This window comes from Chelon labrosus, assembly GCF_963514085.1.
Source record: "Chelon labrosus genome assembly, chromosome: 12".
NCBI lineage: Eukaryota > Metazoa > Chordata > Actinopteri > Mugiliformes > Mugilidae > Chelon > Chelon labrosus.
Genome location: NC_140345.1, coordinates 20,950,464 through 20,963,724, shown reverse-complemented (window position 1 = coordinate 20,963,724; position 13,261 = coordinate 20,950,464). Strand labels below are relative to the sequence as shown.

Genomic DNA, 13,261 nt, shown 5'->3' with positions numbered 1-13,261 from the left:
TCAAGTTTAGGGGTTTACCAAGAATGAAGAATGAATCTTGCCTGTTGGGACAGAGCGCAGCATAGTTGGTGAGATGATACACATGTTCGGAAGCCCGATTAATCTCACTTAACATGTGCGTTTCCCTTGTTTTTACACCGGAGTACAGAGACTCAATAGCTCATTCCAAAGTAATCATTGTATGCTAATGCAGGACTTGGTGAAGTCAAGTGTAAATGCTTTTTCTCAAGTACAGAGCGAGCTTGTCAACCTCAAAGATCACGTTAAAACAATAAGTTTTCAAGGCAACCTTTTCACCTTAATTGACTTGGATTGTGTCAAAGAATAAACGCCTAGGGTATCAATCTATTTCAATATGTATAACTGGGAAAAACATGCTTGGAAATGGCAAACTTCATTGTATATTTCAAGGTAAAGACTCCAGTGTGTCAGATGGGTTGCTCTGCACACTTGATCGAATGACAATTTGCCGAATGGAAAACCATTCAACTTATAGAATGAGACTGATTACATGCAGAATGGTTGAATAAATCGCCAAGCATGTAAATTATCTCAAGAGAAGGAATAAGAGCTATGATTCATTTTGTTTTTGCTTTCTTTTCCCATGTAAATGTGTTGGCGTTCTGCCGATGGCTGAGGCGTAATTTCTCTTCTTGTTCCCCACTGTCAGAATTAACATAAAAAATGAAAAGCACTAAAGAATGTCCATTGAGCCAGGACCATTTCATCTTCCCAGTCACTTCAGTCCTGCTCAGGGTATTATATTCAGCCGCACGGAGATCTCGGCCAAATCAGTGCAGCTGTCCCTTCTTTGGATATGTGGTATAACAATTAAAAATAAAATATATTGCAGCTGTGCCTCTTTGTGGTAATATTTATCCAATGGCAGGACTTTGCAGACTCTGCTGTTTTCTCCAATGCATCTGTCATGTTTCTGTGCAGAGTGCAGTGTCAGAGAGATCTGAGACTTAATGGTCACACATGGTTGAGGATAAATCTATTGCTTGGGGATTCATTTTCTGAAAGGTAACACCAATTAATGTCATTCAGTATTTGAAATGCAAAGTCAAAGTGTAGGCTACCCTTGAACCCTGGGTAGAGAAACAGAAATTTGACCTTTTGCAGTCGTTTCCTTTTATTTTGATGTGAGTGCAGTGGAAGTTATTCAAGTAAAAGCTGTTTAACACCAATGGTCCAATGGAGAGGCAACTGTGGTGTAGACATAGGTAAAGACAGGTTTAGACAGATGATTATGCTTGAAATGCAGCAATGGACAGGATATTGCCATTTTCCATCAATGGCAGAAACCTTTCGAGGTAGTCAGCTGGGTGCATTGGTGTAAGGCCAAGGCTATGTTATTTGCAGCCAGTATTGACCTGCATGAGGAAGTATCGATTCGGCCTCTATATGCCATCCACTTTGGGCTTGGAATGGTAAACTACTAGTATGTGACATTTAAACACATGTCTGACATACAAGGGCTTGCTTGGGGGTTCTGTCAGAATCCACCTTTAATAGCGGCAAAAGGCTTACTCTTCTAAACTGGAGATCACCTGCAACTCCACCACTTTGACACTGGGTTAAGAAAAATGAGGGGAAAGGGAAGGAAAATCTAGTATGTCCTCCTTTGTCCATTTCGCTTGGACCTAAAGCTTCTCGCAGATCAAAAGAGATTCGCTTGGACGATACAGGCTCTGGTTGTCTAGGTAACCCTCTTGTGTATTACCCACCTAAAATTGCTCCAAGTGAAACAAACCAAACTTCAAAATGTTGCTAATGTATGGACAGAGCTAGCTATTCTTGACATCTACACTCTTTATTTGAAAAGACCATACCGTCAACTATAGAACCTGAATTGTGCTGATCCTCTTGCCACTCTCAGACTACCATAGTAGTTCTGTCTTTGGAGGTGGCCACTGTCAGTGTAGGTATATACATTCTTCGAATCACTTTTGGGCAACTGCATGGTCCTTAGCCAATCATAACTTGCACCATTTTGAACATGTATATATGATTTACATAGGTGAGCAGTAAGGTCTTGCTGACTGGCTTCTCCTTTACACCAGACAGCAGCAACTAAATCGAGTTCCATAAATGAAATTGAACAATAAACCATTCATCATCTCTTGCCAGCAAGATAGGCTCCGTCTTCTCTTTTCCTAGTTGGCATAGACCAAGTGAATGGTTGAGCAATATGTGTGTATGATTAATCTTGCTGGATTTTTCCTGGCCCACAGGTGGCAGGTTAACTGAAATGCAGTAATCTCTCCGTTCCCAGGACTAGAGATTTACGGCCATGTAATGAGACTGTACTTTAAGGATATTGCTAAAGTTTTGCAGGTCACAGAACAAGTAGTTGGACAAAGTAATTTCTTGACCCGAAGCAATTACAATTCATCCTGAGGGAACATCCAGTTCCAGTGGTTGTTAAGACATTTCATTAAAGCTGGGATCAGACTACTGGAGTTTTCAAATCCAAAATGATTTGGAAACTGGGTTGCATCACGCACACTTCACAGATATTCTCTTTATTCTCAAACATGTACACGCTACAGATTTTAATTGTTATTTTTATTATCTGTAACTATATCTGAGGGTGTCCTGTGGTGTCTGGTAACAGGATGTTGTTAGTGGGGGGCCTTTGGGTCCTGTGGGTTGAGGGAAGGGGCCTCTGTGGATCATCCCATAGATACTTGATCAGTTTGGGATCTAGTGAATTTGGAGGCTATGTCAACACCTTGTGCTGTTTTTCATGTTCATATGTCAATGTCTTTGTCTATGCCTTTTTATGTTGCAGAGCTCACTGGTGTATTGTTTCCAAATGTAGATGTTCTACTATTTACCTGCTTAATTGATGAAGAACTAATGAATATCCCACGTTTGTCCATAGACAATTAAGTAAGCTTGAGGCAGTTGTCAAATTACTTTTGACTCCTTGAAAATGGAGGATTGCGCATCCACTTGTTTTAATTCTAACACTTTTCCTACAGCGTGGATGTGAATAAACTCAAATTAGAGACGAGAGCCTGAACTTTAAAACCATATTTGTTATACAAGTCTCCTTTGAATATGTTTTAATAAACAGCTAAAATGTGTACGTGCCACACTGTCATCATTTATAATAGTAAAAAAATAAAATGTGTGGTGGGTAAATTTATAGCTGGAGGGCACATGGATGATGAAACGTTACAGCAGTCTGTAATTAGTGCCTCTGGGTTCCAAGGACGTTCTCTCCCAGTACGTTACACTCTTACCAGCTCCATAACACTGTGTGGGTAATTACTGTGATATATACTCTAGTGTTAGCATTATCACTTAACACAACTGAGGAAGGTCTGATGAGTCAGATATTGAGTGACGTTACCTATGGTGGCTGGATATAAATATATGGGGGAGGGGGCAGTGTCACTTAGTTTGTGTTTAGAGTCTAGTTCCAGTTTGCTTCTGATTTAGCTCCAGTGAAATGAATCCGTGTCATAGCAGTTCACCACATACAGAGTGACTTCAGAGCGAAGCCATCAACCCCTGTGATTGATGTTCCCAGTGTGCTCATAGCTCATTCAGTGGCTATCTGTGCCTGATTCATGACAGCAGCTTGGATGAGGCAGTTTCTTCAATGGCTGCTGGTAATAGATCAGCAGTGGCAGAGGTGTGGACAGTCGGGGGAGAAAACAAAAAAAAACAGCTCGCTGTATGAGACATTAAGATGTAATAATAAAGCACCACCCACAAAGCGACTATCACCTGTTTATTATAGACAAAGAACAATACAAAGTACAAAACAATCCATCAAACAGCAAGAGCAGAGAGAAGCTAACTTGTGACAGAAATGTGCACACACACAACGTCGCCTCGGATCGAAACATGTCAGGTATCGGGTCTTGTTTTCACATCACAAAAGCTCGTGTTCATGCTGCAAACTGTGCACCGTGCAGAACACAAAACACCTCCATCACAGCTGATGGGAATCTGTCAAAAAATGAAATATCTGAACAAAAGGGGCAATGGGGGAGAAATTATTAAGTGTACAGATGAGAGGTATTTCACAAACCACAGTTCTGAGACCACTTTTATTTGTCACCTATTCACTTTGGAGATTAGCTTCCACTGACTGGTGTGAAGTGATAGCAAACACACTGATGGAACAACGGATCAAAACAGGGTTACTATTTTATTTATTTATTTTTTTCCTAATGCATTTTCTGGCACACATTTAAAAAACACAATACTGAATGAAATTCACATTTCACTGCACAATCAATTTCAAGCAACTTTACAATATGGACAAAAGCCTGCTGTTCAGTACGGTCCCTTTCATTGAGTTCACTCAATATTCATTCCTTCTAAGTGTTCCTCGCTTTACACATACACCGTAAGTAGCTCAAAGAAATGGCAGAAAATTCTTCCTTTAATAGCACGGTGAGCTATATACATACTGTGGGTTGCGCCAACTCGCGTATGGCACTTTGTTGCGATCTATCAACAGATTCCATCATTGCTTTGAGGGGTTCACTGAGCAGATAAATCACTGAAAAGTGCTGCATTCTGCAGTCTCAGACAATTTCGGTGAATTACTGCCACAACAGTTATCAGACCCTGCAATGAACAGCCTCTCTGTCAGCACAACCGAGGTATGAGTCATTATAATACACTGGCCACTGACCTTCACAGGCTCTCCACAGTGAGTCCACAGTGGTCGTCTTCTTAGCGACCAAAGCAACGTAAGGCTTTGGTGTGCCTGTCACTGTTAAGACTGAAGTCCCTGCAGTAATCGTTAGGGCTCAGGTGATTTTACATTGACACGGCAGCTTTAAGTGAGCACCTGAAATATCTGTCCCTTTGTATGCTCGGACTTTCTTGAAAGGTCACGTAATTCCATATCTGTGCGTTCCCTCTAGTAGGAAGATTAAAATGTCATGGTGTAGTGCATTTGGATTCATTTCAATTACATGGTGCCTGGTGGGGAACAAAGACGAGGGAGTTTTGCTACATCTGGGGACAACCTGGGTACAATGGAGTGGGTAAAAGGATATCCTAGAGCTGAGATATAGACAATATAAACTCAGAAAGGAAATTATGAAAAGAAATTGGCTTGATTGTTAGATGTTCCATTGCTTGACAATGTTCGCAAAACACAGAAACAAAACAGTTTCAAGCCTCCCATATAATCTGAAAATGCACCATACTGTGCTTATCTACTTCAGCTTGTAAAAGAGCTTATTTATACTCCCAGTATAATTTTGTGGGAATGCAAGGCTAGCCTCTCATAAGATGCGTAGATAGGCAGAACTAGGTGCAGGTTAGCTGGCTGTTACCAACACTCTTTTGCAAAGTTGTGCCAACTTGATGGCACCCATACCTAATATAGATATTTGGAACTTTCTGCCTTAGTGTACTCCTGTTTCGAAGTCTACAAAAGGACTGACCTGCTGAAACAGCACATACTCTGCTGCTAGTCTTTCAACAAGCAGAAGTTGGAATATTTGGGTTTGAATACGAGCTACTGAAAAGGACAACATCTGTTCAAACTCTGTTCAAGTTTAAGCCCCCTTCCAGGAACAGGTTGGTCGGTAGAACCAGCCGTACATATAATGAGAGCTCGACTGTCACAGCAACCATGAATGTGAATAGCTGTTATCACGCATGGACAGCACATCAGGAGCACAAGGTGATCCGAGAGTCAATTGAACCAGGGGGAAATGTGGCAAGTGGGATGAAAATGGAAAAGTAGAGCAGAGAGGGAGAGAATAGATGAAGTGGAATCAGATACCTGCAGTGATGTAGCAGGATTAGCCTACCAAGTAAGTGACTTTCCAGGGTAGACAGGTTATCATCCATAACTGTAGCAATACTTTGACTGCTGATGAACAGAGTGTCTATTTAGTATTAGTGAATTTGTGCATAACATAATACAATTTCTTGCCTATTTGCAAGCAGTGGACACAGCACTGACCAAAGTTGTGACTCCTAAGGGGAAATATCTGACCCTGTACCTGCTAAATGCTCCTATGTTCACTAACAGCAGTCAAAAACGTCTCAACAAGTACGGAGTGCCCTTTGACTGAAACTGGCACTATGGGATTGATGATCGTGAACAAACTGCAAGCCGAGGAGCGGATCAATGAACTGAAACTCTCTATAAAGGTTTGTTAACGCCAGGAGGATTCAGTTGATCTCTTGCCGAAATTTTCAATTATAGCCAGGACTTCCACTACCGCTGTTCCTCCGGCTGACTATGACTGCTATAGAAGAATCTGATTTAATGGTCTGGTTCTGTTTAGAGTGAAGAAGAAGAAAGGATGACAGGGCAGTCTGCTTCAACCCAACCAATCACGCAACTGCCAAACAAACTGCTCTCGTGCAAGTTTATCCTGGCTTTGAGTGAGTTTGTATAAAATGTGTCTCTGTACCATGTCATACAGCGTAGGGGTTTGGGTGCATCACTTCCTGCATTAATAATTTTTCAGAAGACACAGGCAGATATTCTCGTGAGAACTGACATCCATTGCTATACAGATGTATCAGTTAACTGTCCTCAAACACATGGTACATGGCAGCTCATCTCACTACATCCTTGACGGCTTATGGCAAATGGGCTTGTTAAACTGAAGATTTGCAAGAGAGAACACCTAGGGCAAACAACACAGGAAGTGTGTATGTGTGTACTTTTAATTAAAACTTGACTGAATCCGCACTGTGGCTGTCAGAATCTCTCACATCCTTTTTAGGTGAAACGTTTGTTTCTGGTCAGGCTTTGACATCTCTGCCTGACAAGAAGGACTCCTCATACGGCATCTTCTTGGCACTTGGCAGGATGCTGGCAGGTAGGTAGTGATCGGACGGCGTGTGCAGCTCGTCCATCTCTGTCGTGAAGTGGTCGGGACTTTCCCCATTGGACGTCTCCTTGATGACGCTGTAGGTGAGCGCCACGCTGTGGCAGGCAGGTTTCTCTATGCGCTGAGGACCGCAGTGACACAACTTCTTGAAAGCGGCGCGGAATTTCTGGGACATGGCGTTATAGATGACGGGGTTGATGGCGCTGTTCAGGTAGATGCAGAGACGGCAGAAGAGGAGGAACCAGATGTCCAGGTAGGCCTTGTCCAGGAAAGAGTTGACCACCACTAAGGTCCGATAGGGCATCCAAAGCAAGGCGAAGAGGATCACCACCACAGCTAGCATCTTTGTCACCTGATGAAAATCAATCATGTCACAAAAAGAGGTCAGAGATAAGTAACCACAATACAAGGCACTACAGTGTAGACATTTTTCATAGCACTGACTTGTGATTTGTAGGTGTTACTACTACCATTGGTGCTCTGTCCAATTCCCAGTAAGACAGTGAGTGAATACGGACTATACCAAGCCCCCAAAACTGATGGATGAATTAATTTCCTTAACTTACGCCTATATACTTTTCCTGCGGTGTCAAAATATATTTTCTATAATGCACCAAATCTATTTAGCTCTAGCTTGAAATAGTAGTTTTCATTGAAAGTGTCAGAGACCACCATTCTCATGTGGGTTTCAAATGACACAAGGGATTCGCTGGAAATTCTGAATGTACCCGAACCAGTTTTCTTTCTGATTTAATCTAATCAATTTCAACCTCACAGTTTGAACAACTGAACACGAAACATCTCTTGCGGCTGATTTAGATTTAGAGGGCCTTCCACTAGTGAAACATGTGCTGACTTCTCTCATGAATCAGTCACGGGGACGATCAATCATCATAACTACGTACCGTATAAAACGGCATCGATTGACTTTTTTGACAGTGGATTAATTATAAATATTGCGGGGAGTAATGAAAGGGAAAAGAAAGAGCAGTCAGCTAACTAACTCCATCATACATTGCCAATGGGTTTAAAATGATACAATAGTTGTTTTTGGCTTCTGACAATGCAAGAGTTGTGTGCTGAACCCAATTATGCCAGAAATCTCAAGTGACAATCTGTTTATATTCCAACTTTAAAGTCTGGGACAAGTGCACAAAGAACGATCACGCCCCAGTTCAGCTATTTATGGTGTGATTCACACAGGGCTAAACACCATAATACTAAATTCAGAAGAGGAAAAACCTACGGCACTGAATAATAAGTTAGAAATGTCAAAATATTTGAGGCCAAAGTTATCATATTGCGGGTGAAGGCAGCGTTCCAGTAACAATAAAAGTAAACTCATGTCTTGATCTCATTGTGTTGATGGATGTTAACGGTAAACCTTCATCTGAGGTGCCTCAGAGTTTTCCTTTTAAAGGACACGTGGTACGATCATCAGCAATCAGCAGGAAAGGAATTACACCTTGAGCTACTCAGTGGGATGCATTCAGGATCAACAAAGCCAAATCACAATGGTCCAATATACAAAGCAAAAGTAAAATAATAGCTCAACACTTGTCAAACCTCTGCACACCTTTATAAAATTATATTTAAAAAATTGTAAAAACAAAATCTGTGAAATTAGAAGACTAAGTTGCAGCAGTAAATTAAAAGTTAAACCTTTGCACCTCCCTGTAACACCCATAAAAACAAGACCATTATTTCACATTTCCTGCTGTACTTTCATATTTGTGGACATTTTCTTAAAGTACATTTTCTCTGAGTGACCACATTTTTGAAAGACACCCATAAATGTCCTGAATCCATGCTCAGAGTCTACATGCATCTTCCAACAGGAGGGGTTTTAAAGTTGTTTGAAACTCTGTCCCTGATCCTTCTAACACTTCTTTTATTCTGTTATTTATTCTATTTTTGCTTCTGTGACACTGAGTGGGCTCCATGCACAAAGAATTTCATTACTGGTGATGATGCTGCATTGTTACAGAGTATCTGACAATTAGAAAATCTTGAGTCTTGAATCTACTTCCCTGTTGTGCACTTTGTAATTTGACAGGCCAAAGAAACCCCTCCCGACATTCTTGGAGACAAGAAGTAACAAGTACCTAATTTATTTTGCTTATTTTCGACAGTGTGGTCTGTGTCCTGTCTCCTCTGCACATGCACAAATGCCAAGATTTTCCACAACGTGTGCAGAAATATTTATTATCATTATTTATTGGTGACTGTGCCACGGGTCGTGTTATTAATCTACAGCTTAGAATTCAGAGTATTTTATTAGTTTCATTTTGTTTCATTACATTTCTCTCAGCCCGAGTGGGGAACTATGGTGATCTTGAACGCATGCAACTTCATCACACCCTACAGGTGTAGCTGTTTTTCTGCTAATTGTACGAGGTGTCCTATAAAAGGAGAACTCGATCATCTTCTGATGAAAGCCTCAAGTGTCTCAGCAGATCTGTTAGTTCTTTGCCTTGCAAAATCCTCGCAAGCACATAAGAGGATGTGTGTGTCAAATATTTTCTGTACAGCCAAAATGCCTTTTTGTATAGCTTTTATTTTAGGGGGCAATGTTTATGTTTGGAGTTCCACACATATGATTTGAGTTAGCAGCCTCTGCACGGATGGTTTATCATGTGTTTTTACAATTTGAAGAAAGAGACAAATGATCTAATATGGGTCAGTTTGTGTCTATTCCCAGGCAGTTTCATATGGTCAAACAAGTCTGTCACCAGGAGAAAAGCCAAGAATATTGGCAAAATGTTCTTATCATTAAATGCTCAGAAGAAATAAAATGATTATTCAGGGAAAAAAAATCTGTGTTGTGCATAAAAATGTTGTGATGTTTGCTACTTTGAGCAGAATATCCATATCTCAAGTTAAATCTATCTCAGGAAACCTTTTATAAAAAGCAAAGATATGTGTGTAAAGGCTGCAAAGGTTTTGTAAGGTCGAAATTTACATGTACCCAGCTTGTAAGTTTGCCACCAACGACAGTGACAACATTTGTAATGCAAGATTAAAACCAGCCCTTTGTAGTCCTCATAAGCCACTCGTTATTTATTCAGATGCTGCGGATTCAGTTCCAACAAGGTCTTATCTAATCTGTATGCGCAACCTATCAAAGCCCGGATTTGTTAATATAATCAGCAGGTGAAAATCTGAAACTTGAATGTAATTAAATCTTATCCATATTTATGCCGTATCGACTTGGCTGCTGTGAGTCTGATTGTATTTGATAGGAGCACTGACGATGCCGTCAGGGACAGAAATGCCTAATCTGGGATCATGAGTGCTTCTTGGTCTTTCGGTAACTCGGTAAGGTACACAGTGGATGGGCTGGACTGTTGCTTTTGTCCACAATGAGCTGTTAATCCTGACCACTAGAAACACACGTGTTTGTTTGAATAGAAGCCATGCTATTAGCGAAAAAAAAAAAGCCAAAAGCCTGTCTGAGCTGGGGTTAACTGATTCAACTATCCAACAGAGCATAGGGCTCAAGGTACCCTCAGGGTACCACACCTCCTGTCATTCCAGGAAGATTTCTTCCTCTGATCTGATAAACAAACGTCTCGCTCTGCTACCTACCCGTGTGTCTGGCGTGTTGTGTCTTTGCCTTTAAAGCGTCCTGTTTTACAGAGTAAGAACTAAGCAGGAACGAAGATGATGAAACGATCTTACAGGGTTTGGATTTACTATATGTATAACAGAGTGGTGGATTTAATTATAAAAGGGAGTGAACATGATAAATCAAAGGGCTGCTGCAGCCCAAGCTCTTGTGAACAAATATCAAACCATGCTTAAATATCCTGTTGGTTTACCACTTTTACCTCTTACTTGAGGTGAGCTGAACTCTTCCTCTTTGTTTTTAAACGAGTAGATCACCTCAGTTCCACAGGAAAGGGAAAAAAAAATACTATCTGGGTTTGCGCTTCACTAGATTCATGACAGTGAGTCAGTACTGGCAGCACTTAGGTGGACTGAATATCAAAAACCGAGTGAGTAAGGGATGTTTTCCAGGAAAATTCTAGAGAAGAAATACAGGCATTTATCTGAACGCCTCCACCAATGACAGTAACGATTTCCTATGAATGTCACTGTAGCATGATCAGGGCCTACCTGTTATCAAGGATGTGGAATGGATGACGTTCAATGAACAGGCTGCCTTGCACTAAAAGCAAGGCAGATTTTTAATAAGGCTGTTTGTTTGGTGGATGCAAACCATTTTTGTGGGAATCTTTCCATTCTCACTCTGACCAGATCTGACTGCAAATTGTGTTTTGAAATTCCCCCAAGTGTCTCTTATCCGTAAACATATGAGAGAGAATCACTGTTCTGCTTTTGGCTTCTGGAGCCCCCGGGACGCACTTTAACAACAGCGCAAAAACAACACAGTACTTTTAGCCCTAATTTTATGAAAGTGTCTCAGGGTTTGAGTTGGGTTAAACACACTTCTTTTCTTTCTTTTGGTGTTGACAGTACTTTTAAGGAGGCACTAGCCCTCCGAAATCCAAGAGAAGCCTTTTTGTTGAGTCTACTGCTGCAGGAAAAGGCCATTTTTGGGTACAACACACGCCAAACACTACAAGTAAAGTAGTGTAAGACTTTCTTTTTGGCTTTTTATTATTATTTTTAACAAATCCCATTAGATTTCAGTGAGGACACAAATGTGTTTACAAGGGAAAATGTTTGACTTTGAAGAAATTACACATGCAGCAGTAGGAATCCAAAAAGGAAGCCAAAAACAAAAAAACGTCAGGATGAATTCTAATATCTTGTGAGTGTTTTGCAAAATTAATATTTGTATTAAAATTGTTCCATGCACAACCAGTGGTAACAGGCTGTTTGTATTTCTTCAACTGGTCAATTGAATCACTCACAGACTGTGCTTTTTATTCATGCATGAATGAGATGTCGTGCAATCCCTCTTTTGATTTGATTAAAAATAAAATAATGACCTTTGGAAACTGATAAGGAGGCTGAAAGGCGTCACTCAAACGTTGCACCTGATTGGAGGAAATGCAGCAGGATTTATTAGCTGCAGACCTCACCTGTGGTGCAGCTGGACCCATTCTCTCCTATTCACACACCCACCTACACGCAGATCCCGATACTGAAAGCGTTAATGAACGTTACGCGTGTCCCACCTGTCTGCGGGAGGCAGCCGTGGTGCTGCTGGAGGAGCTGGCGCTGATCATCCTCCCCCCCTGGCTCGTCTGCTTCTTCCACTTCTTGGTGCCGTCCTTGGGGTCTGAAGGCAGCGGGTTGAGGAAAAGTATCCTGGCGATCAGCCCGTAGAGAACCGTGGCCAGCATGAGAGGCAGCACGTAGAACACGGCGAAATCCGTGAAGTAGATGGGCAGGTAGTGGCTCCTGGACACTTTGTAGGCGCAGCTGAGCAGCACCACGTTGTCGTACACCAAGTTTTTAGTGTCTGAAAGAAAGAGCCACATGACGCAGTAGACAGAAGTGAGCGCCCACACCAGCATGATGATTTTCTTAGCCCTGGATAGAGTGCACAAGAACTGCGCTTTGATGGGGTGGCAGATGGCGATGTAGCGCTCCACGGTGAACGCGGTGATGGAGCAGGAGGACGCGTTTATCCCAAGGTACTGGAAATAAGTGATCCCGAGGCAGCCCACGTAGCCGTACACCCACTGCCCGTGCAGGGCGTCGGTGATGTTGGGCAGCCCGGCGGCCGTCAGGACCATCAGGTCAGCGGCCGCCAGGCTCACCAGGTAACAGTTAGTGGGAGTCCGCATGTGTTTGGTGGTGAGGACCACCAGTATGACCATCACGTTCCCCACGATGCCCACCCCGCATATGAGTGACACCAAAAACACGCTGACCACTTTGTATTCAACTGAGTAGTCCGTCCAGATACCCAGGGTCTGGTTGCCGTGCACCGACGTGTCATTCTCCACAGTCATGTTATCCATGGTGAGGTTTTCCATAACAGGAGGAGGCTGTTGCTCTGTGCACTTTTAAGAAAATGTTACCAAAGCATTCAAAAATATAGCTATATATAAACCTAAATAACTGCAATAATCTGCAGGGCCCGGGCATGAAATGTCCAACAACAGCCCCTCTATAAATCCTCCAAAAACTTCATTTCATCCACACATAATCCAATCAAACTGCCCTTTTCTCTCCATGAAATCCACTTTCTGAAATTGCAAAGCCGTCAGCTGAAACTCCATTGCGCTTCCCATTCGGGCATATCAGGAGGATTGTTGGTGGAAGTTTGCAGACAGAGGAAGAGGTGGTTGTTGCAGGCTGCTCCGCGCCCTGCTACTGTCTCCCTGCTCACGCATTCATGGCTCAGAGCTTCCTGCAGAGCCTCTCTGCTCCTGAGAGCCTCACACACTGCTCATAGTGAAGTCACGGGTTGACGCACTGGAGCCACAAACTTAAGATATATATAA

At 42.1% G+C, this 13,261-nt stretch overlaps 1 protein-coding gene across 1 annotated transcript; it reads right to left on the bottom strand.

Annotated features, from left to right (window-relative positions):
- Window positions 1-6,276: 6,276 nt before the first annotated feature.
- trhra (thyrotropin-releasing hormone receptor a) lies at window positions 6,277-12,790 on the bottom strand (the record flags this gene model as incomplete). The annotated part of the gene is made up of 2 exons (XM_084557789.1): window positions 6,277-7,188; window positions 11,984-12,790. The coding sequence occupies 2 exons, from the start codon at window positions 12,788-12,790 to the stop codon at window positions 6,748-6,750; spliced, it is 1,248 nt and encodes a 415-aa protein (XP_084413915.1). The 3' UTR covers window positions 6,277-6,747.
- Between the last annotated feature and the right edge of the window lie 471 nt (window positions 12,791-13,261).